The 22478-nt window shown below is 47.5% G+C and overlaps 2 protein-coding genes across 2 annotated transcripts; both read right to left on the bottom strand.

Moving 5' to 3' along the window:
• Nucleotides 1-5322: 5322 nt before the first annotated feature.
• LOC144121729 (uncharacterized) lies at nucleotides 5323-19289 on the bottom strand. Its single transcript, XM_077655094.1, has 3 exons — nucleotides 19113-19289; nucleotides 12319-12643; nucleotides 5323-5379 (listed from the first exon to the last, which is right to left on the bottom strand). Exons 1-3 carry the CDS (start codon nucleotides 19271-19273, stop codon nucleotides 5362-5364), a joined length of 504 nt encoding a protein of 167 aa, XP_077511220.1. The 5' UTR covers nucleotides 19274-19289; the 3' UTR covers nucleotides 5323-5361.
• On the bottom strand, nucleotides 19273-22465 carry LOC144119971 (uncharacterized). Its single transcript, XM_077652465.1, has 3 exons — nucleotides 22279-22465; nucleotides 21386-21551; nucleotides 19273-19457 (listed from the first exon to the last, which is right to left on the bottom strand). The coding sequence occupies exons 1-3, from the start codon at nucleotides 22441-22443 to the stop codon at nucleotides 19273-19275; spliced, it is 516 nt and encodes a 171-aa protein (XP_077508591.1). The 5' UTR covers nucleotides 22444-22465.
• Nucleotides 22466-22478: the final 13 nt, after the last annotated feature.

Here is a 22478-nt window from a genome sequence, read left to right as displayed (position 1 = left end):
CTCTGCAGGGGCGCCGCCATAACAACTTCGTCGTCTTCGTCACCCGCCCAGGACACAGCATTTGGCATGCATCGTCCTTTTCGCAGCCGAATTAGGTTGGGTTACGGGTGTAGACTGAACGCAACGTAATTAAGCGGAAAGCTTCGATGACCTCGCCTTTTTCACCTACTGTAGGGCGACGACATAATCAGTTCTGCTCCGTTGATGGCCTCCACAAGTCCATCATCGGGCACCCACCGGCAAATATGCACCCCCAACCCACTGTTCCGTAACCTCCCACCCAACACCCCACCACACCTCCCCCATATGAGTCGGATTCTCTAACCACAAGGCCACCGCTTGCGGTGGGCACTCTCTCAGACGTGTGTATTTTTTCAAGATCACAAGCCTGCTAACGCTGGATCACTGTTTAAAAACACTCGAAACCGTTCCTGTGATTTTTTCTCACTCCCGTCCGGCTGCCCGACCTTACTTTCTGTCCTGGTCTACCAGACTGTTCCACGGGCGGATAGATTTTATTTTTCCTAAGGATTAGCGAAGCCTTGATTAATACAATACCCACCCACAGAGAAAACCTTCTTTAAACCCTGGATGTAAAAGGAACCTTTGACAACATCTCCCATCAGGCTATCCTAGATGAGCTTAGTGGTCTAAACTCTGGAGAGAGTATGTTTAACTACATCAAGACTTTCCTCTCCAACAGAACCGCCACCATAGGCTTTGGTGAAGTCCGTTCTCAACCATTCCCCCTTCCTAACAAGGGTAGTCCTCAAAGGGCTATAATATCCCCCTCCTCTTCAATATTGTCATGATAAAACTAGCAAGAAAGCTTCAAACGCTGCCCGACATATGCTACACTGTCTATGCCGATGATATAACTCTATGGGCTACACACGGCTCCTTATCCCAAATAGAAGAAGCCCTACAACAAGCCATACACAGGGTTGAAGAATTTGCTGCGGAAGTGGTCTGGAATGTGACCCCGAGAAGTCTGAGTTCATTAGACTCCACAAACTACCTTACACACCCCCAGGAGAAGTTGAGCTTTTCCTGGGAGGACGCAAGATTAATTAGGTGCACAAGATCCGGATACTGGGGCTCTGGCTTCAAAGTAACCTCAGATCCAACCATATTATAAGAACCATAAAAACAACCGTTAAACAAATCACAAGAATGATCCGCCGTATTACCTGGCACCGCAAGGGCATGAGAGAAGAGGACACCCTTAGACTCGTCCAGACCCTAGTTATGAGCAGGATAACACACGGCCTTACTTACCAAAAAGTGAGCACTGTGGAAAACAGAGCTATCGATACAATCATAAGAGGGGCTTAAAAAACTGCCCTCAATCTTCCAATAGCCACTTCTACAGAACGACTCTTTGAGCTTGGTCTGTACAACACATTTACCGACCTCCAAGAAGCCCTCTTGGAAAGTGAAAAAGAACGGCTTATAACAACAAATGAGGGAAGGATGATCCTGTCTCAGTTAGGGATATGGCCGGGGCTGGAGACAAGAGGCAGTAAAACCTCTCTTCCAATCCAAACCCGAGAGAAGATCACCGTTAGCCCAATCCCGCTTCACATGCATCATGCTCATCAGCAAGGCAGGCGACAAGCGAGAGAAAAGGCACTTGAGAAACAACTAGAAAAAGGCCGTGAAGCCGTCTACGCAGACATTGGGGCCTACCCCACGCCGGGAAAGTTCTCAGATGCTGCGATTGAACATCAACTAAAACCGGCTATCCAAGCGTCTATCTGTGCAGAAAACCCCTCCTCTGCAGAGGCTCTGGAAATAGCTATCACCATCAAGCACAAAGACCAAAAAGGAGAGTCCTCCCACGTCATAACAGACTGCCAACAAGCCTGCCGAGACTTTCTTAATAACGCGCTTCCCTCAAAAGCAACAGAGCTACTTGGAAATCTAAGCCAAACACACAAGCTAACATGGACACCTAATCACTCAAGTAACACTTGTTGCTAGGCTAGTTGGTGCATAGTTCTATGTACAAACGTTAGCGCAAAATAAGACACATTCACAAGAAAGGTGGACAAGACAGCGCGTGCTCTTGTCCACCTTTCTTGTGAATGCGTCTTATTTTGCGCTAACGTTTGTACATAGAACACTTGGTCACGAAGGACAAGCTGGCAGTGAGGTAGCCAACGATCTAGCCCGAGATTTACCCAACCGGGCGGGTCCTCATCCCTTCCCTACGCCCATGCCTAGCACCTATAGTGACAGATTAGAACATATTAGGCGGGAGAGCAGAAAATACCCACCCCCTCACAAAAAACTCGACTCCTCCGAATCCATAGACTGGTGGAATATTCAGACCAACACTTTCCCTAACCTGTTCATCCTACACAAGATTAGCCCCACTCAATATCAGTAAACATGCCCTTGGTGTGGAGTTTGCCCTACGCTCTACCACATATCGTGGGGATGCACAGCGAAACCAAAACACTTAACTGTGTCCAACCCGACATGTGAGCAATGGGAGGTGGCCCTGACCAGCGAGGCCATGGATCAGCAACTAAAGTTGGTTCAGCAAGTCCGTCAGTCAGCGAAAGCCAGTGGCGCCTTGGACAAGGGGTAGTAGTAGTAGAAAAAAATTATTCCAAAAAGGTAGGATAGACAGGCGAAAATACAGATTTTGGGTGCAGTCCTTATTTCAGCACACCAATGTCCACCGCAGTTGCTTTTGCTTGGGATATCAGCTTTCGCAGCGTCGCCAAGTCAGAGCTGAGCAGGGCAGACTCCCACTGTTCCTCGGAGTGATGTTTGTCTAGTTCGGGGGGCTTGGGACCGGAGCAGCCCCATGTTACATGATATGTTGTATCTCTCTCTTATTTTCAATTCTTTTCTGTCATCCCACCACAGCGAATGAGAGTTAAGTTGGGCTAGCTGGTTAGTGGTAAACATGACGGAACGCAGCACGTGCAAACCGGACAAGAGACAAAGACGATTCACACGGCTCCCTGTAATCTGTCATCGCTTTCTTGTCCTATTACTAGGCGCTGTTTTCTGTAACGCGTCAAAATAAAAATTGTCCTATTGTACAAGCTAAATATGCTTACTGGTACGGGCGGGGACTCATTTTATTTCCTTTTGGTGACCGCAGAACAGTATTTGTTCAGTTTTACACACAGGCAAGGGGGCGAGAGCTTTAATCTGCGATTATCCCGGGATAACATTTGTCCCCTTAACATTGAAAAGATTGTTCGAAGACGGCACTTTACACTCCTGTGATTTTAAACCTTCAGAATGTAAGCCTGCTGTAATTAATTTTATTGCGTGAGAGCAGGCAATATTACTTTGACATCAACGCCTCCGCTGAATATTAAATGTTTGCCGTGCTTGGTACCTGATTATTCATCCGTTCAATTCATGGGACAAAATAGCAAAGCGTTCACTTAGCTAATATAGAGAGAAACCATTTGATTAAAAAGCATAGAATCTAGCCGACGTTTAAAAATCGCTGGCACATTGTTCAACACTCCGTTCCGCTGATCGCCACAGCACAAAAAGTATTGTGAGTCACGAAACAGCAAATTTCAGTGGCCGGTATACAAACTACTGGGTTAGAATGTGTAGTCGCTTAATGGCTGGGCTGCAAGCTTATATAGGCAGCGCTAAGCACTTTCGAACACTAATCTTCGCGCTGACAGCTCATTTCCTGATTTTAAGGCGACAGGACCCAAATGCTTCAAGGAGTCAGTTCTAACCGAACAACGGGCATAGCGAATTAACGTCGTATAGCGGAGACAAGCGCAGCGACGACGGTCCCTGCTCCCTAATGATTCTCAGGAAGTGGATGTGGTCCCTCAAGGGGTTCCCTGTCTTTATGACACTGTGACGGCGACGGCTTGGCAACTGAAGCATTCCTCGGCTGCAAGCCCTTAAAGGCGCTTGGCGCCAGGGAATTTGCTTAGCTTTTTTTCGAGTACTAAGATCTGCCCCTAACATCCATCGGCATTGGGGGTGTTAAGATCGGCAGAAGGCGCGGAAAGTCGACAAAATAAGATTGATAGACTGAATAAACGGCGAAGTTACAAGGAAAGTAAAGACACCTTCAAAGTGTGCAAGGCATCCTTTATTGGCTAATAAAATTGTGCACAAGTTAAGCCCATGTTTATCCGCGTTTGTGGTCTATGTATGGCATGGATATCAACTGTAGACTATGCAGTCATGCACTGTCAAATGTGGTGCAACTGTCGGCTGAAACTATTTTATTCACATATGATTGGTTGGATATGAAGAAAGTAATGCCACCATTGCAAGCACGCATACCTGCCCCATATTTGCCATTCAGCTTGTCGCTTTAAGAGATTTAATCCAGATTCCACGCAAGTGACAGGATACTGACACGCCACTCCCAGTTGCAAACAAAAATATGGCTATGGCTCAGCTATGTTGAGCCAGGTTATGCGGGCCGAAAGACAACCGATACAGTGGTCGATGTCAACGCGAAGGCGTTGGCAGCATCGACTGCCCTTTTCCGCTTCAGATACCCTTGTTGCCTGTGCTGCTGCTTCTGCAGACGAACCTGCCGTTCTTCATTTGTTTCATCAACTCAACGAGCCCACTTTCGGGACTTATCTGCACAATGCATTTCGTTCAGGCGAGAAGCCAGAGGTCATAGTATTAATTACTTCTGTATTTTTAGACCTCGTCCCATTTCTTGGCTGCCAGTTACTGTACCCCTCACACTCACTTAATGATCCAAGTTTGGAACCTCTGAGGTACTTGAATAAAAATAAATGGCATTATATAATCGACATGAAACCTGCATCTCACTACTGGCAACTCGCAACCTGCGTGTCTGTGCAAGGCATGCAGCGATTTTTCATATTTCATAAACAGCCAGCTAGCAGCATGTCTTTCACCTTTTTCATGCAGACTGCGCCGCCACTAATAACTTTTTTTTCTGAATTTCAACACACATCTACATCTTCGAAACCGATGATGATTCCACTATCCGTCGGGTGTTCCTCTGATAGATCCTGTGCACATGCTTTTCAGAAATTACCTTTATGTTCTGCGTTGGAAATCTAACGATTTCCCTTGCTTGAAATCTGCACATACTATTTAGGCCGAAAAAAACCTTCATTTTGAATTGAAATACCGACCGAGCCGTGAGGATAAGCCAAGTGAAATAGGAACATACAGTGAATTAACAACATACGAAGTTAACCTCATTAGTACGTAATAAAAATGAAAACGGGTTCGCATCGCAAATAACTACACTCGACACAATGCGGCTCGAGCGAATGATGTATCGCTTTTATAACGAAAACATATTAAAAATTCTCATTATAGAAGGTGCGGCTGGGTGTGGGCTGGGCACCAAGTCGCCGAGATCTACGCCGCTGCTCGGTCCTAAGAAAGGAAAGACGGAAAGGAGGGAAAAAGCATGTCATTATTATACTGCAAAAAAACCACACAGAACAGAGCTATTTAGGCGCGAGCATCACTGTTCCGAAGAAGGAGCTCGTGTTAAACCAACAGCACTATCTTATATACGTAGTAATTCACGCAAGGAGGTCGATGAAAAGCCGGACCAGTTGCGGGACTGTGTACATAAATATCCATAGATCATGAACTCGTTGTTCATCATAAAAGTGCCCTTCAAGAAAAAAAAGAAAGAATGCAAGAAATTCTGAATGCCCGAAAAAAAGCGTTTCTTTCCGGGTTATTTTTTTTTTCAGAAAAGAAAACGACAGTGGTTGAAGTTCATTCTTGGCCATCACAGACCCGTTATCACTGTACCCTCTCTTGAGACAGCAGCGGCCTTGTGTGTGCCACGGGAACAATACGACTTCATGTCGTAGTAACAGTAATAAACTTTACTCAATCCTCTCCGGTAGCACCGCAGGTCTTGACCCCCATGCTCCCATTTCTCGGTGCATGCATCACACTCGCCACTCGGCCTGGCGCTACCACCGCTCGCGTCACCTTCGACGAGCGTATTCAACGTGCTTGTAACGCCGGACATGCCCACTTCTGAAGCTGCTATCAGCGCGTAGGATGCCCGCGGGCGAGTCATGGTCGTCGTTCCACTCCGGGAAGAACTCGGAGAAAGACACGAAGAAAGGCTTGGAGGCCAAAGCAAAACAACCATTAATATTTTACTTGCCGGAGCAGAGGTCATGGCATGAGAAATTCCGCAGCAGGTAGCTGCGGAATAACATAACCAAAGAGCGTTTTAATGTGCACGTGAATCGCCGCACATACCAATTTCCGCGTTTCCGCTCCGTCGAAAATAATTTAATCGTATCGGATTGAATGGCAGTCTCGTATTCAGTAGTAGAACACCAGGTACAAAGAGCCACTGCGGCAGAGGTGTTCTATGCCGTAACCGAAAATTTCCTCAGATAGAACAATAAATCCTTGGTGCAGGTCCCCCTTTCTTTTGCAGCCCCTTGAAAACTTCACCATTTGGAAAAAAGTGAGACAATTCCGGTTCTAAATGTTGTCTCAAACTTCGTGAAAACTACCTTTTCGCCCATTTTTACTCCTCAAATTCCCAAAAAGGGGCAAATTCACTGAATGGTAATCACTGCACTGCGGTGAGAAAGTAGAAAAGATTTGTGCTGAACGCAAGCAAAAAATTTCCTTATCTTAAATTGTCACGACACAAGCCTCACCTCTTTCTTCTTTCCCAGTACAACATTTGTCTTATCCCCGGGGCTCACGTACCCTTGATTTATGTATTTGTTTTTTTGCCATGTACTACGCACAACAGCTTCCTGAGTATAGCTTCTTTGTTCGCAAACCGGCACTGGCAACTGCTGAAGATGCAGCAAAAAACTAAGGCATTGAAAATCGACCGGCCCGAGACTATATCAGATGTCACCAACACAAATGTTGTGGCTTTGAGTACGGAAGAAGCTATAAAAGTTTAAAGAAAACCAAAATTCTTTGGAAGTTGACATGATAATGGGAGCTAGTATTACTCACATCGGTTTCAAACGTCACCCATTCAAGAGATTAAACACATGGGCAGGAAATAAATAATTATGTTTGAATTTAATTACGTCCCGAATCACCTCATAGTCTTTACCTTTAGCAAAGCAGTGTTTGAACCTGAAGTTGTTTGAGCCGGATAAGAATAGCGTGGAATCAAAGGAAAATAATTTTTTATATTGCCTTTCCTGAAGGCACAACAGCGGTCGCATGAAGATATTGTCAACTGCACTGATCTCAATTCGTTTAGGAGCAGCGCTTTTACTCCGATAAACAATGTCCTCAAGGGAGTCAGCAACGCATTCGTAGAGACGATTGACACTTTTTCTGTCATTGTATATATGAATCGGCTAAAAAAAAACGCAGCTTTTGCTTTGTCTCCTCAAGACAGTGGAAGAAAGTGGCGCGAATTTCATCAGGCTCATGGGAGTTTTGCATTGTGATAAGCGTTTTCTGACGGAAGCACGCTTGTTTGTAGAAGGAACCATTGGAAAACACATCATAGATATTGTTTATCTATGATGTGTTTTCGCCGGCAAAGATTGTCCCAGAGTAGTTAGTAGCCCAATGGCTGTAAACTATAAGTGCAAGGTAGCTGGTGCTACTGTGCGTAGCCTGAATGGCCGCACCGATCTAGAGCAGCTAATGAGACTTCCTGTATGAGTACAAGCAGTTCTAATAGAATATCAAAGAACCTCCTGATTGCAAGATCCGGAGTCATCTTCTACAAGACAGACCTGCATTCGGAAGTATCTCGTTGCTGCTGCCAGACAAGAGTGAGCTGCATCTTGCTCACCTGACTTTTGAGTATGTCCTCTGTCATATTTTTCGGCCCAGGATGTAGCCGGCGAGGGGGAGGAAGTGCTTGGAGGTAGTGGCTCTGACGGCGGGCAGACTAGGAGACCTCGCGGCCATGCCGCCGGAGTCTCGGGGCAGCTCCGCTCAGCTCCACGCGGGCGCCGCCAAAACAACGTCGTCGTCGTCATCAGCCGCCCCGGACACAGCGTTTGGCATGCATCGTCCTTTTCGCAGCTGATGCAAGATATTTAAGTGGAAAGCTTCGATGACCTCGCCTCCTTGAAGCACTGGAGGATGACGTCATATTCAGTCCTGCGCCGTTGATGGCCTCTAGAAGTCCACCACCGGGCACCCACCGGCAAAAATGCACCTCTAACCTGCTATTTCGTAACCTCCCACCCAACTCGTCACAACACCTCCCGCATATGAGGCGGTATCTCTGACCCCGAGGTCACCGCTTGCGGTGGGCACTCACTCAAATGTCTGTTTTTTCGCTATCACAAGCCTGCTAAAGCTGGATCATTCAGTTTAAAAAGACTTGAAAACATTCCTGCGATTTTTTCCGGCTGTCCGACCATAGTTTCTGTCCAGGTCTACCAGTCTGTTGCATGGGCGGGGAGATTTTCTTTTGAATTCTTTTCTGTCGTCCTACCATAGCGGATGAGGGTTAGGTTGGACTAGCTGGTTAATGGTAAACATGACAGAAAGCAGCACGTAGAAACAGGACAAGAAAGAGACGAAGACGATTCACACGGCTTCCTGTCATCTGTCATTGCTTTCTTGTCCTATTACTCGGCACTGTTTTCTATAACGCGTCACCATAGAATTTCTCCTATTGTATACTAGCTAGATATATTTACTGGTACGGGCGGGGACTTATTTTATTTCCTTTTGGTGATCGCAGTACAGTATTTGTTCCTGTGATCTTAAACCTTCATAATGTAAGCCTGATACAATTACTTTTAACACGTTTGAGCAGGCAAGCTTACATTGGCATCAACGCCTCCGCTGAATATTAAATGTTTCCTATGCTTGGAAGCTGATATTTCATGCGTTCACTTCATAGAACAAAATAACAAATCGTTCACATTGCTAAATTTGTGTCCTTGTTTGCGCCGCCGTTCATTTCGTTCGTTTCGTAGAGAGAAACCATTTAATGAAAGTGCAGAGAATTTAGCCGACGTTTAAAAATCGCTGGCACATTGTTAACCACTCCTTTCCGCTGATCGTGAAAGCACAAAAAGAGTTTTGAATCACGAAACAGCAAATTTCAATGGTCAGTCTACAAATTACTGGGTTAGAGAACAAAATCTAAGGAAATGAGTAGTCGGTTTATGTCTAATCAGCAAGTTGATGTCAGCATAGCACGCTATTATAGGCAGCACTAAGTACTCTGGAACACTGAAGAGAACCCTCTTCTTCGTGCTGACTGCTCATTTCCTCATTTCATGGCGACAGAAATAAATGCTTCACAGAGTCAGCTCTAACCGCGCCATGGGCATAGTGAATTAACTAAGTCGTATAGCGGAGAAAAGCTCAGCGGCGACTGTCCTTGCTCTCCAATGATTCTCAGGAAGAGGAAGTGGTTCCTCGAAGGGTTCCCTGTCTTTATGACACAGTGACGGCGCCGGCTTGGCATCTGAAGCACTCCTCGGCTGTAAGCCTTTAAACAGGTTGGCGCTTAAGATACGCAGACGGCGCTGAAAGTCGACAAAACAATATTCATAGACTGAATAAACAGCGAAGTTAAAAGAAAAAGAAAGACACCTTCAAAGTGTTCAAGGTCTCATTTATTCGCTAATACAATTGTGCACGTGGTTAAGCGCCTGTTCCTCCGCGTGTGTGGTCCATGTATGCCATGGATATCAACTGTAGACTACGCAGTCATACACTGTCAAATGTAGCGCAACTGTCAGCTGAAATTATTTTTTTCAGACATGATTGGTTAGATATGAGGAAAAGAATTGCATCATTGCAAGCGCGCATACCTGCCCCATATTTGCCATTCAGCTTGTCGCTTTACGAGATCTCCTCCCGTATCCACGCAAGTGACGGGGTACTGAGAGACCACTCCGAGTTGCCGGCAATAAAAAATATGGCTATGGCTCAGCTCTGCTGATCCAGGTTATGCGTACCTAAAGGCAACCGATACAGTAGTCGATGTCGACGCGGAGACGTTGGCAGCATCCGCTGCCCTTTTCCGCTTCAGATCCTCTTGTTGTCTGTGCTGCTGCTTCTGCAGACGAACCTGCCGCTCTTCATCAGTTTCATCAACTCAACGAGCCCACTTTCGCGACTTATCTGTATAGCCAAAGCGGTTTCATGACGCTCTCCGCGGAAGGGATCGCAAGAAGCTGACCGGCGCCTCCAATGCTTCGCCAAAGAACTCAACCCGTTGACCGCTTCTGGCTCCATGTCTGCGGTGTCGAGGCGGCGGGCGCTGGCTTTTATTCAGCCAGAGCGCATCACGTGGTTAGCCACGTGACCCAACAGTCGAGGGCGAGCTTGTCGACAGAACCAGCGGTAACTGCTCCGACAAGTCACGCGTTGTGACGTCACAGCCACACCTGTGACGAGCCTCCGGTTAATGGTCGAATCCAAGCGTTGTTTGACCTGGCAGTTTTGCATGAGAGAAATTGAGCTTTTTGCTCCGAAATTATGCGATCCGATTAGCTGCTGGCATGCTCCAGCTAAATGTGTGCGCTGCACAATGCATTTCGTTTAGGCGAGAAGCCAGAGGTCATTGTATTGTGTACTTCTGTATTTTTAGACCTCGTACCATTTCTGGGCTGCCAGTTACTGTACCCCTCTCACTCAATGGTCCAAGTTTGGAACCTCTGAGGTGCTTGAAAATAAATGGCATTGTATAATCAGACATGAGACCTGCATCTCACTATTGGCAACTCGCAACCTGCGTGTCTGTGCAAGGGATGCAGCGATGTCTTTCATATTTCATAAACAGCCAGCTAGCAGCATGTCTTTCGCGATTTTCATGCAGACTGCGCCGCCACTAATAACTTTTTTTTCTGAATTTCAAAACACATCTACATCTTCGAAACCGATGATGATTCCACTATCCCTCGGGTGTTCCTCTGACAGATCCTGTGTACATGCTTTTCAGAAATTACCTTTATGTTCTGCGTTGGAAATCTAACGATTTCACTTGCTTGAAACCTGCACATACTATTTAGGCCGAAAAAAACCTTCATTTTGAATTGAAATACCGAGCGAGCCGTGAGAGTAAGCCAAGTGAAATAGGAACATACAGTGAAATAACAACATACGCAGTTAACCTCATTAGTACGTAATAAAAATGAAAACGGGTTCGCAAATAACTACACTCTACACAATGCGGCTCGAGCGAATGGTGTATCGCTTTTATAACGAAAACATATTAAAAATTCCATTATTGATGGTGCGGCTGGGTGTGGGCTTGGCACCAAGTCGCCGAGATCTACGCCGCTGCTCTGTCCTAAGAAAGGAGAGACGGAAAGGAGGGAAAAAGCATGTCATTAGTATACTGCAAAAAAACACAAAGAACAGAGCTATTTAGGCGCGAGCATCACTGTTCCGAAGAAGGAGCTCGTGTTAAACCAACAAACCGCAGTGTCTAATATACGTAGTAATTCACGCAAGGAGGTCCATGAAAAGCCGGACCAGTTGCGGGACTGTGTACATACATATCCATGCATCATGAAATCGTTGTTCATCATAAAAGTGCCCTTCAAGAAAAAAAAAAGAATTCAAGAAATTCTGAATGCCCGAAAAAAAGCGTTTCATTCCGGGTCATTTTTTTTTCAGAAAAGAAAACGACAGTGGTTGAAGTTCATTCTTGACCACCACAGACCCGTTATCACTATTCCCTCTCTTGAGACAGCAGCGGCCTTGTGTGTGCCACGGGAACAATACGACTTCATGTCGTAGTAACAGTAATAAACTTTACTCAATCCTCTCCTGTAGCACCGCAGATCTTGACCCCCATGCTCCCATTTCTCGGTGCATGCATCGCACTCGCCACTCGGCCGGCCTGGCGCAACCACCACTCGCGTCACCTTCGACAAGCGTCTCCAACGTAATTGTAACGCCGGACATGCCCTCTTCTGAAGCTGCTTTCAGCGCGTATAGATGCCCGCGGGCGAGTCATGGTCGTCGTGGGGTTACATTTCTGGCCTGCGCACGCAGCCAGGAACGAGGTCTTACCACGCGTCTCACCTCAAGAAAAGCGTGCTGTCGTCATATCCATCCTATCCAAATCCTCCTTCACCTCCTTCGCCACGGTCCGCATATTCACAGATTCTCACACGGGATGACATCATGAAATCTAAAAAGAGCTTACGCAGGAACTCGACAGCGATCTAAGGGGCCTGGCGCTCATCGCAGAGCTCGCCGCTCGGCTTCATTTCGCGTGCATTCTGGTATTTTCTGTACTCAAGGCAGTGCAAGAATGTCCGTACTCAAAGTCTTCCACAGCTGAATGCGAGTTTTGTCGTAGAACGTTCGAGGTGGAAGATCAGACACGCATACAGCGAGGGGCGTCGCCTGTGGCGACCTCACCAGAGCGGCCTCGCAGGTTGCCTCCTCCGTGCAGCGGGAGGTGGCGGCGCTGCCCTCAACGCTGGCCTCCGTCACGTGCAGCGCCACGCGGAACATGCGCAGGCCGGGTGGCGCACTCCGGAGCCCGGCACCGCCGTTGATGCCCACAGACGGGCGATGGGGCTGACGATGGACAAATTGCTCCACGACTTCCGCCGGAGCCAGTTCGCCGTACGCCCCGGCAAAGGAAGCCAGTACAGAGGCTGGGCCAGAAGACGCTGCGGCTGGCTCGTTGCCGCGGCGCCGCTGCAGGTGAGCCGCGCTGGACAACCACCGGCAACTGCACCTGTTTCACGGCGGGGGAGCGGAGAGTTGGTGCGTACAGGCAATAAATATTCGCTGCGGAACTAGATTAGAATCCGCCGCGATGGCTCAGTGGTTAGGGCTCTCGACTACTAATCCGGAGTACCCGGGTTCCAACCCGACCGCAGCGGCCTCGTTTCGATGGAGGCGAAACACAATTGCGCCCGTGTGATGTGTGATGTCAGTGCGCGTTAAAAATCCCCAGATGGCCGAAATTACTCTTAGTCCCTCCTTTATTCCTTCCCTTACAGCATGGTTCAATTGTCCGCCGATATGTGAGACAGATACTTCTCCATTTCCTTTCCTAAAAAAACTTCATTTTTTCATGTCATTTCATTTTTTTTTCATTTCAGTATTAGATGCTTCACGAAATAGGGGCCATTGAGGGTACCAAGTGCGTCGACTGCATATGGACTTATCCGGTGGTGGCTTTCCTGGGTTTATCCGGTGGTGGCTTTCCTCCTCCGGGGAAGTTGTGTGGTTTGTGGGGTTCAACATCTAAAATCTTCAGAGGGGCTTTGCGAGACTTCTTTCACATGCATCCTAGAGAGCTTTCAAATGAGGGCTCCCTGGGCGCCACCGTCTTGTTCGCAGGGCTATACTGCGTTCCCTGGCGATAACGGGTTGAAAGCAGCAGCGGGAGCTGTTTTCAATAGCTCGGAGAGGAGATGGACGTCTCCCCCTCCTGATGCAAACGTCTTTATAGGGGTATGACTCCACTGCGGCAACTTTCTCCTTTAACTCCCACCTTCCTACCTTTCCTCACAGCGCGGTTGAAGTGTCCACCGAGAAGGGAGCCAGTTACTGTGCTTTTAATTTTCTTAAAACATGCAAACTTTCAAATTTTTGTTATATAAAACGGAGCCAAAACTCACGGCAGATCACGTGAGGCGGGAGGCGGGGCAGATTCGCGCCCGCCTCCTTTGTGTCTATTGGGGGGCGGAAGGGAGCACTCCCCCTTCAGACCTCCTCTTCTCTCTCTGCAACAGTTCAAGAGGAGTTGTTTGATTCACGCCGCACAGTATTTATGGGGGTGCCTGCAGCCTATGAAACCTCCCTAAGGACACACTTTTTTGCGTCTCCGGCTCTGATGGCTCAATGTAAAGGCAATGAAAACGTAATTTTACGCGGCAGCGTACACAGCTCGTTTAGTCGAAAGGCGTCGGCGTAGCCTATAGACGGCACCGCGTGTCAGAAATAATCTTAAGCCGTGTAACAAAATCGTATCATGGTAATTTGTGTTTCTAGTGATTTATGATTGATTTGTGTGTGATAGGCGATGACAAGTTAATGAAACAATTGTAACCCATTTAATAATTAACGGAATAGAAATAAAAATGGAAAAACCGGAGTTCAAACGCGTCAATTAAGGCCTCGGAATACCTCCTCTAGACAGGCGGCGAAAGCATCGGCGAGATCTTGTCTCCCTCCTAACGCTCTTCCTTATTGGAATTTTATTTTAGGCTCTTCTACACTCTGATTTCACAATGCCTGCATGACTGCTGCGGTTTCCACTGAGTCAAATGCTTTCTCGTAACCAATAAAGCTATATACCGCGGTTGGTTATATCCTGCGTATTTCGCTATCACCTGATTGATAGTGTGAGTATGATCTATTGTGCAACATTCTTTACGAAAGCCTGCCTGATCATTTGGTTGATTAAAATCTAAGGTTGCCTTGACTATATTATTGATTACCTTAATAAATACCTTGCAGGCAACGCACAGTAAGCTGTAGTTTTTCAAGTCCTTGGCTTCCCCTTCCATAACAAATAAGAACGTTTGCGTTCCTCCAAGCTTCTGGTACCGCAGATGTCCTAAGGCATTGCGTACAAAGGGTGGCTAGTTTTTCTAGCACAATATCACTCCGTTAATCAACAGGTCTGCTGTTACCTGATCCTCACCAGGTGCTTTTCCCTTTGCTTTTCTCCTAAGGCTTTCTTTACTTCCTATTTCATTACTGGCGGGATGATAGATTGCGGTTCGCTAGTGTCTCTCTCATTAACGTTCTGTTTACATTGGCTACTGTAAGTTTTTTGTAGAACTCTGCGGCTACATTAACCATCTTATCCATATTGCTAATGAGATTGCCTTCCTTGTCTCTTAACGCATACATCTGGTTTTTACATATGCCTAGTTTCCTCTTCGCCGCTTTCATGCTACCTCCGTTCTTTAGAGCATGCTCGATTCTCTCGTTATTAACTTCCTTATGTCGGCTACATTGCGCTTATATATTAATTTCGATAGTTCTGTTTTTCTATTTTGGCTCTAGGGCTTGACGCCCTCATGCTTCGGAGTTTCTTAATCAGATCTTTCGTATCCTCAGATAGCTTGCAGGTATCCTGTCGAACCATCTTTCCACCTATACTATGGCGGACTCCATGATGCTAGCAGTCAGATTATCATTCATTGTTTGAATATTAAGATCGTCTTCCTCAGTTAAAGCCCAAAATCTGTTCTGCAGTGAAATTCTAAACTCCTCTGCTTTCTCTCTTACTGCTAACTCGTTAATGGGCTTCCGCTTCACTAGTTTACTCTATTACCTCCTCAAATCTAGGCTAATTCGAGACCTTGCCATTCTGTGGTTACTACAACGCACCTTTTCGACTACCTTCACATCCTGCACGGTGTCAGGGTGGGCACATAATATGAAGTCTCATTTTTAGTCTCACCACTGGGGTTCTTTTAGCTCCACTTCCTGTTCTCTCGTTTGCAGAAAGGGTATTCCTGATCCCTAAATTATTTCTATCTGCGAACTCTACTTATAATTTTCCCCTGCTATTCGTGGAACCCATCCCATATTCGTGGCGGAAAATCTTCAAGCGCCGACCAATCGTTAAAAAGGGAGATGACGTTTCGGCCCCGGCTTACGGGGGCCTTGTTCACAATGAAAGAAAGACAGGAGTGAAGGTAAGTTATATAGGTTTCATGGTATGACGCAAGCAGCGGGAGTATATCGGGGGTAGATTGCCTTCCTTGCGATCAAGCGTGTTTTCCGTCGTCTGAATATAAAAAGATTCTAGGTAAAGCCTTGTTGTCTTGCTCTTTTCTTTTCCGATTATCTTCGTGCCGTCCCAGTCGATGTCATGGCCCTCGGAGATAGCATGATCAGCCAGTGCGTTTGTTGCCACGCGCTTGTTCTTGACATCATTGTGGTGCTGCTGCAATCTTTTTCGAAAATCACCTGTTTCACCTTTATAGACATGCTCACAATCAGCGCAGGGAACCCTACACACGATTCCCGGGAACTTCTCCTTCTTTATCTTGTCTTTCACTGTAACCAACGCGTGTCGCAGCTTCTGCATGGGTATATGTGCGACGTCGACTTCGTACGACTGGAATATGCGGGATAAACTTTCACTTAACCCGGGGACGAAGGGTATCGGAATCCTTTTCTTATTCTCTCGGTGGGGTTGCTGTTTAACGTTTAAAGATTGGTCGGCGCTTAAAGATTTTCCGCCATGAACATACCAGACCAGACAGGTTTCCGTGGAACCCTGGATTTCTTCCCATAGTCCTCTACTGCCTGGTCGCTAGGCCTGAGTTGGGAACACTTGGGGATAAGAGTTAATGGAGAATACCTTAATAATCTGAGGTTCGCTGATGACATTGCCTTGCTGAGTCACTCAGGAGATGAATTGCAATGCATGACCAGTGAGTTAAACAGGCAGAGCAGAACGGTGGGTCTAAACATTAACATGCAGAAAAACTAAAGAAATGTTCCACAGTCTACCAAAGGAGCACCAGCTCACTCTTGGTAATGAGGGGCTGGAAGCGATAAAGGAATACTTGGGGCAGGCAGTGACTGCTGATTCGGATCATCAGATGGCAATAACTAGAAGAATAAGAACGGGGGAAAATTTAAAATTGGTTTTTTTCGGGAACATCTCACATCTCAGGGGAAACCTGAAACCCGCCATAAAGGAAGGGATAAAGAAAGGAGTGAGAGAAGAAAGGAAGAATGAGGTGCAGTAGTGAAAGGCTCCACAATAGTTTCGACCTCTTGCGGATCTTTAACGTGCACTGACAACGCACAGCACGGGGAGCAGGTTCTCTCAATCATGAATGGCAGCTTACCAACATCCCTGAAGAGAAAAATATACAACAACCAGCTGTACCTTACCGGTACTCACCTACGGGGCATAAATTTGGAGGCTAACGAAAAGGGTTCAACTCAATTTAAGACCAATGCAGCGAACTATGGAAAGAAAAATGTTAGGTGTAACGTTCAGAGACCAGAAGCGGGCAGAGTGGGTGCGGAAACAAACGCGAGTTAATTATATCCTAGTGAAATCGAGATGAATAAATGGGCTTAGGCAGAGCATGTAATGCGAAGTCAAGATAACAGCTCGTCCTTAGGGCTAATGGAGTGGATTCCAAGAGAAGGTGGCAGAAGGTTAAGTGGGCGAATAAGATTCCAACTTTTAATTTCTGGTTGTGTATATCACGGTTTTAGTCGAAAAAACTGAAAATTAATTTTTGATCAAAGGAAAGGAAGTGGCGAAGCATGTGTGACATCTTGATGGACACGTTAACCGTGCATTAGGAGGGAGAGAGAGAAGAGAGGAAGGGGGAGATGCCGTAATGGAGGGCTCTGGAATAATTTCAACTACTTGGGGATCTTTAACGTGCACTGACAACGCACAACGCACGGGCGCCTTTTGTGTTTCGCGTCCATCGAAACGTGGGCCGATTCGAACCCGGGAACTCCGGATCAGTAGATGAGAGCTCTAGCCACTGAGTCACCGCGGCGTGTTAAACATTTGTAAGATCTGGAATATTTAAATTTACATTGCACAGCGGATGCATGGCTGAATTATTTATAATCTGAAGCTTACGAGAATTGCTGGTGGTTTAGCTCAGGTTCGCTCTGGTCGAAAGCGAAAAGCTCAGAAGTATGATCTGCAAAAATGGTATAAGAGGTGACATCAAGCTCTCAGCGACACTGTTCCTGGCATGGCTACGTTTGTGGTCGAGCGACTGGTGGTTTCCATAGACTTCTCAGTGCGCGGCTACGGCAGGAAGTTCATCTTCCTCCATCGCCCCAGGCGTCTGGCAGTGAGCTGTTGTGTCGACAGAAGCAAGCATGGAAAGGAAAGTGCACGGGCCTGAGCACTGGCTCAAGCTGAGCCAATATCGCTGCCACAAGCACACAGTAGGAGAGTTGAAAGAGATGTGAGTGGAAAGATTGAAAGAAAACACGCGCATCGCAACAAACGCGCATCTGAAGCGATGATGGTTTAGCAACAAATACCCACAATGACAAGGAGCTCTCGCCACATGTGTGTGAACCCTCAGATCGCAGCCCCGCGCAAAAAAGCGCGTGTATACCCCTCGACTTCTTGCTCTTCCACTCTTATATGACGTCAGCTACAACAACGACACCAGCGGCTATTTCACCAACCTTCACATTTCACCTTGACCCTATAGACCACGTTGGTGTCGGACATCACTACCACCAGTTATGCTCATGGTTTCACCTCGATACTCCGTTTCATACTTTAGGTGCAACGCTGTAAAAGCGAGCGCTGTTGTTTGCGCTTCCTGCATTCGCGACCAAAAAGTAGTGCGTTCCTTGTGGTGAGCGAAACAGTAAATGCAGGCTTATTACATGACATCTTTGTCATGAGCTTTATTAAATGCACTATCAATTGCTGACGACACGCTGTCGCTCACTCGTGCCTTAGACCACTCGCCCACTGAAAAAGAGGACAGTAACACGGCTCCCTTTATTTTTCTGTGCGGACTACTTCCGTAGACTTCATAGCATTGTACCTAATGTAAGTAACAGAGTGCAGCTTCATTGATGTTCAGACTGGCGGCCCCGCTGATGGCTCGAAAAGCGAGCGTAGTGAAGCTTTTTTGCTTCAAACAGCGTTACAGTGCACAAGTGTTGAGGCAGAATACAAATAAGTGGTAGAATACGTCTCCTTATAAAACAGAGCACAGGTGTCTAAAAAGAATGAAAGATGGGAACTGCAAATACCGTACTAGATGAAGGAAACACGTTCACGTCCAGACATGTCACCCGCCGCGGTGGCTGAGTGGTAAGGGCCCTCGCCTGCAGATCCAGACTACCCGGGTTCGAACGCGACCGCGGCGGCCGTGTTTCGATTATAAAAATAATAATTGGTTTTGGGAAAGGAAATGGCGCAGTATCTGTCTCATATATCGTTGGACACCTGACCGGGCCGCAAGGGAAGCGATAAAGGAGGGAGTGAAAGAAGAAAGGAAGAAATAGGTACCGTAGTGGAGGGCACCGGAATAATTTCGACCACCTGGGTATCTTTAACGCGCACTGACATCGCACAGCACACGGGCGCCTCGGCGTTTTGCCTCCATAAAAACGCAGCTGCCGCGGTCGGGTATACAACGGAACTAGTTGAAGACGCTCTCGCGTTAAATTCAAGAGCGGGGCGTCCAATCGCTGGGCTCTCGGTTCCAGCCACTCACCGTGTTGCGGCTGAGCCCAGCGGCTGCAGTTGATAGTCCAAGTCGTCGGTGCCGTCAAGCATGGCCTGCGCGCCGAGCGTGTCGATGCGGAACAGGAACTCGCCGAAGATACCCTCGTGCGAGCCCTCCTCGGTGTCGCGTTTGGGCGCGTGGACCACCATCAGATCGCAGCACACGACCACGCAGTCGGGCGGCAGCCGAGCGTGTCGATGCGGAACAGGAACTCGCCGAAGATACCCTCGTGCGAGCCCTCCTCGGTGTCGCGTTTGGGCGCGTGGACCACCATCAGATCGCAGCACACGACCACGCAGTCGGGCGGCAGCAGCTCGCGAGGGCACCCCACCACTGCGCGACAGATAGAGGGAGAAAACGCGGCGCCTTCGGGCCCTGTTCGAGAACAGCCATTGCGCTTCCGTTGCAGCAAATGGCGCTGCCCGCTTTTTTACAACTTCCGATTATGGGCGCTTGTGTGCCAGCGCTGGAGGCTGACTTTTTTTTTTTATGAGAGCAAGGGCTCTACTCCTCGGGATACAACTTCCGATTTTGGATGAGCACAAGACAGTGACATTCAATGCCTCACATTGTCAAACCGAACTTAACTGTGTGGTGGTGGTGTGGCCAAACCTACGGTAGTAAAACCACACGATCATGTGACTATAACCATTGCATACCTGCCTTAGACCTCGACTCTAGAAATTTGATTTGAGACAGAGAAAACCATGCTTAAGAGAGCTTTCGCTCGTAGAAATAGGTTCAAGCCACGTTGAACCCCAGCTATTTTTTTTTCATCACCAACATTCTCGGTCAAAACTTTTGAATATTGAAAAGCTGAAAGATATTGTTATGGAAATATTGAAGCTAACAGTCTATTATTCTAATGTGCAAAAAATATTTATTTTAATGCCTTTCCATCGATCGCATCGAGCGTCAAGTCTGCCATAAAGAAAGCCAATAACGAGCGCTTTTGACGACATGTAAAGCGCCAAAAACAAAAAATAAACAGTGCCGTCGTGTGGTCTGCGGATATATATATTGTTACACTAAAATATTGCATTCTAATATAAAACTGCGTTCATAAACTGTTTCCTGCTCAAAACTTCTTTTGGCCAGAATTTTGTACAGACAAAGTATACTCGTAATGGTCATATAGCATTAATTATACGCACCCAGAGCATGACTATGACGAGAGACTTAATTTAAAGAGAAAGCTTTACTGGCCGTGAACTTCCAATTTCGCCGTAGCGGGGCTTCGAGGAAGGACATGACGTCACAACGCGCCTCGCTGCGAGTATATTTCTCGCTCCCTAGTCCCTACTGCGCATGCGCCACTAGTAGCACCGAGCCACAGGTGTTCCCCCGCTGCGCAGCGCCGCTATTTTCCTCAAAATCCAACTTTCAATTTTCAGCTTTCTTTCTTCTTTCCCTCCCTCCTTTATCCCATCCTTTAAGGCGTGGTTCGTATGTCACCGCGATATGTGAGACGGTCACTGTGCCATTTCCTTAATTCAAAACCCAAACAGAACAAGTGAGCCGACGGCGTTCATAGAGTTCATTGGCGTTGACAACTTTGCAGAGGCCGTTCATTTTCACGAAAGAAAAAGCACACAACCGGCCCCGTGGGTCAGCGGAGATCTCAATCTCGCTTTCATGTACGTGACGTTGGTGTCCAACTGCAAAAGCCTGCTTTGATTGCGTTCCTCACACTGGAGAGGCAGCGCGCCCTCCCTGCCACCCTTATCTGGCGGCATGCAGTTAATAGCTGATCGAGAGAGATTGATCACCAAATGAACGCTGCGGCCTAGCTATTGCGACAGTGACGCATGTCAGCCACAACGCTGTCAACGCTAATGCATTCCGGCCACATCTCTCTCTCACCACCGCCAAATGTATCAAAGCACGAATAAGGCGTCCACCTATCCAGAGAACCAGTTATGCACCCTTCCTTTGCTCAAAGTCATCCCCGTCTACAACAATGTCAACGCCATCGCCAATGACCACAGTGAACGCCGACATCTTTCGCTATGTATATCGTGGATTAGCTGAGCTAATTTACATTCATTCTCCTAGTCGTGGTTTCTCCATCCCTTGATGCATGCACTGCCCCGATAAGAATACTGTTGAGTGAAAGCGTCTACATCAGCAGCCAGCTGGCTGCATAGCGCCCAATTCTAAAAGACATCGCAGGGTGAGACTTCAGACAATCGAAAACGCTGCCGCGAGGTTCGTTAGTCCTCGCATCGCGGCCGCCATTAACAGAGGCCCTGTGTACTTACCCCTCTTGTCCTCGTTGAGGTCTGCGTGGCACGAGATGAACACGAGGGATGGGTGCATGCCGGCCATCCTGGGGATGTTGCGAAATCTCGCAAACTTGGGGCAGAGGGAGTCCACGCAGGAGGGCACGATGGGCGCCGGCGGCATAGCGTGCAGGTCCTCCGGTTCCTGCGCACGCGCACATGCACGAGAAATACATAATTTCACAGCGCGTGCAACGGCGCGCATTGTTTCGCGTCGAATATGGTGGTTTCTGGCAGCTGGGCGTCAGCATTAAAAACGGGATGGAATCATAGCTGCCGAGTGTTTATTCAGAATTACCACCTGCGGTTGTACCGGTGTCGAAGCACTGCACAAGTATTGAAATCCGACTCAAAAAGATTAAAAACTTGGAGTCAAGCAATGGGGTAAAAACTGGCTGAGACGTTGACCACAGACTTTCGATTCAGAAATCTAAGGGCCAAGCCCTGCATCATACTGATGGCAAGACTTCGCAAAGCTAATTTATATATAGGGACGCGCTGATTGTCGGAAACTCGGAGACACGACGCTAAAGGTACTGAACTAAACTGCTCAATACTGCTAAAAAATGGGCCCTAAAGCTAAAGAAATGCTACAAGGCGCCCCCCCCCCCGGCTCAAAGACGCCGTTCCGATTTCTTGGCACAGACGCTGCTCCGATTTCTTGACACAGACGCTGCTCCGATTTCATTGATCAAGCTGCAGGCTACGCTTCGGACCGCGTGAGCTGTACCAGTGTTTTCACTTCAGTGGTAGGTTACACAGCACGTAACACAGCATGAAAATTGCTATTAGCTCAAAACGCGAAGTCCCGGCCCAAATCTGCAACTATGATGTGTCGGCTGAAAAGCGCGACAGGTCGAAATGGAACTCACCTGCGCACGGCAGACGGAGACCGAGATCAGCTTCCTGCGCAGCCGAGGCAGAACCACAGAGCGCCACAGCCGGGACACACACGTGAACAGCTCCTGCGTGTCCAGGAGGCCGAACACGCTCTCCGCCGCGAAGTTCTTGGCGACGGGGACGTGGCTGACGTTCATGGCGAGCGCCCGTCGTCCTGTTCAGCTGACCCTGT

The sequence above is a fragment of the Amblyomma americanum genome, chromosome 2 (assembly GCF_052857255.1).
Source record: "Amblyomma americanum isolate KBUSLIRL-KWMA chromosome 2, ASM5285725v1, whole genome shotgun sequence".
NCBI classification, from domain to species: domain Eukaryota; kingdom Metazoa; phylum Arthropoda; class Arachnida; order Ixodida; family Ixodidae; genus Amblyomma; species Amblyomma americanum.
The sequence above is the reverse complement of the archived record's forward strand: the minus strand, read 5'-3'. Positions and strand labels throughout refer to the sequence as shown.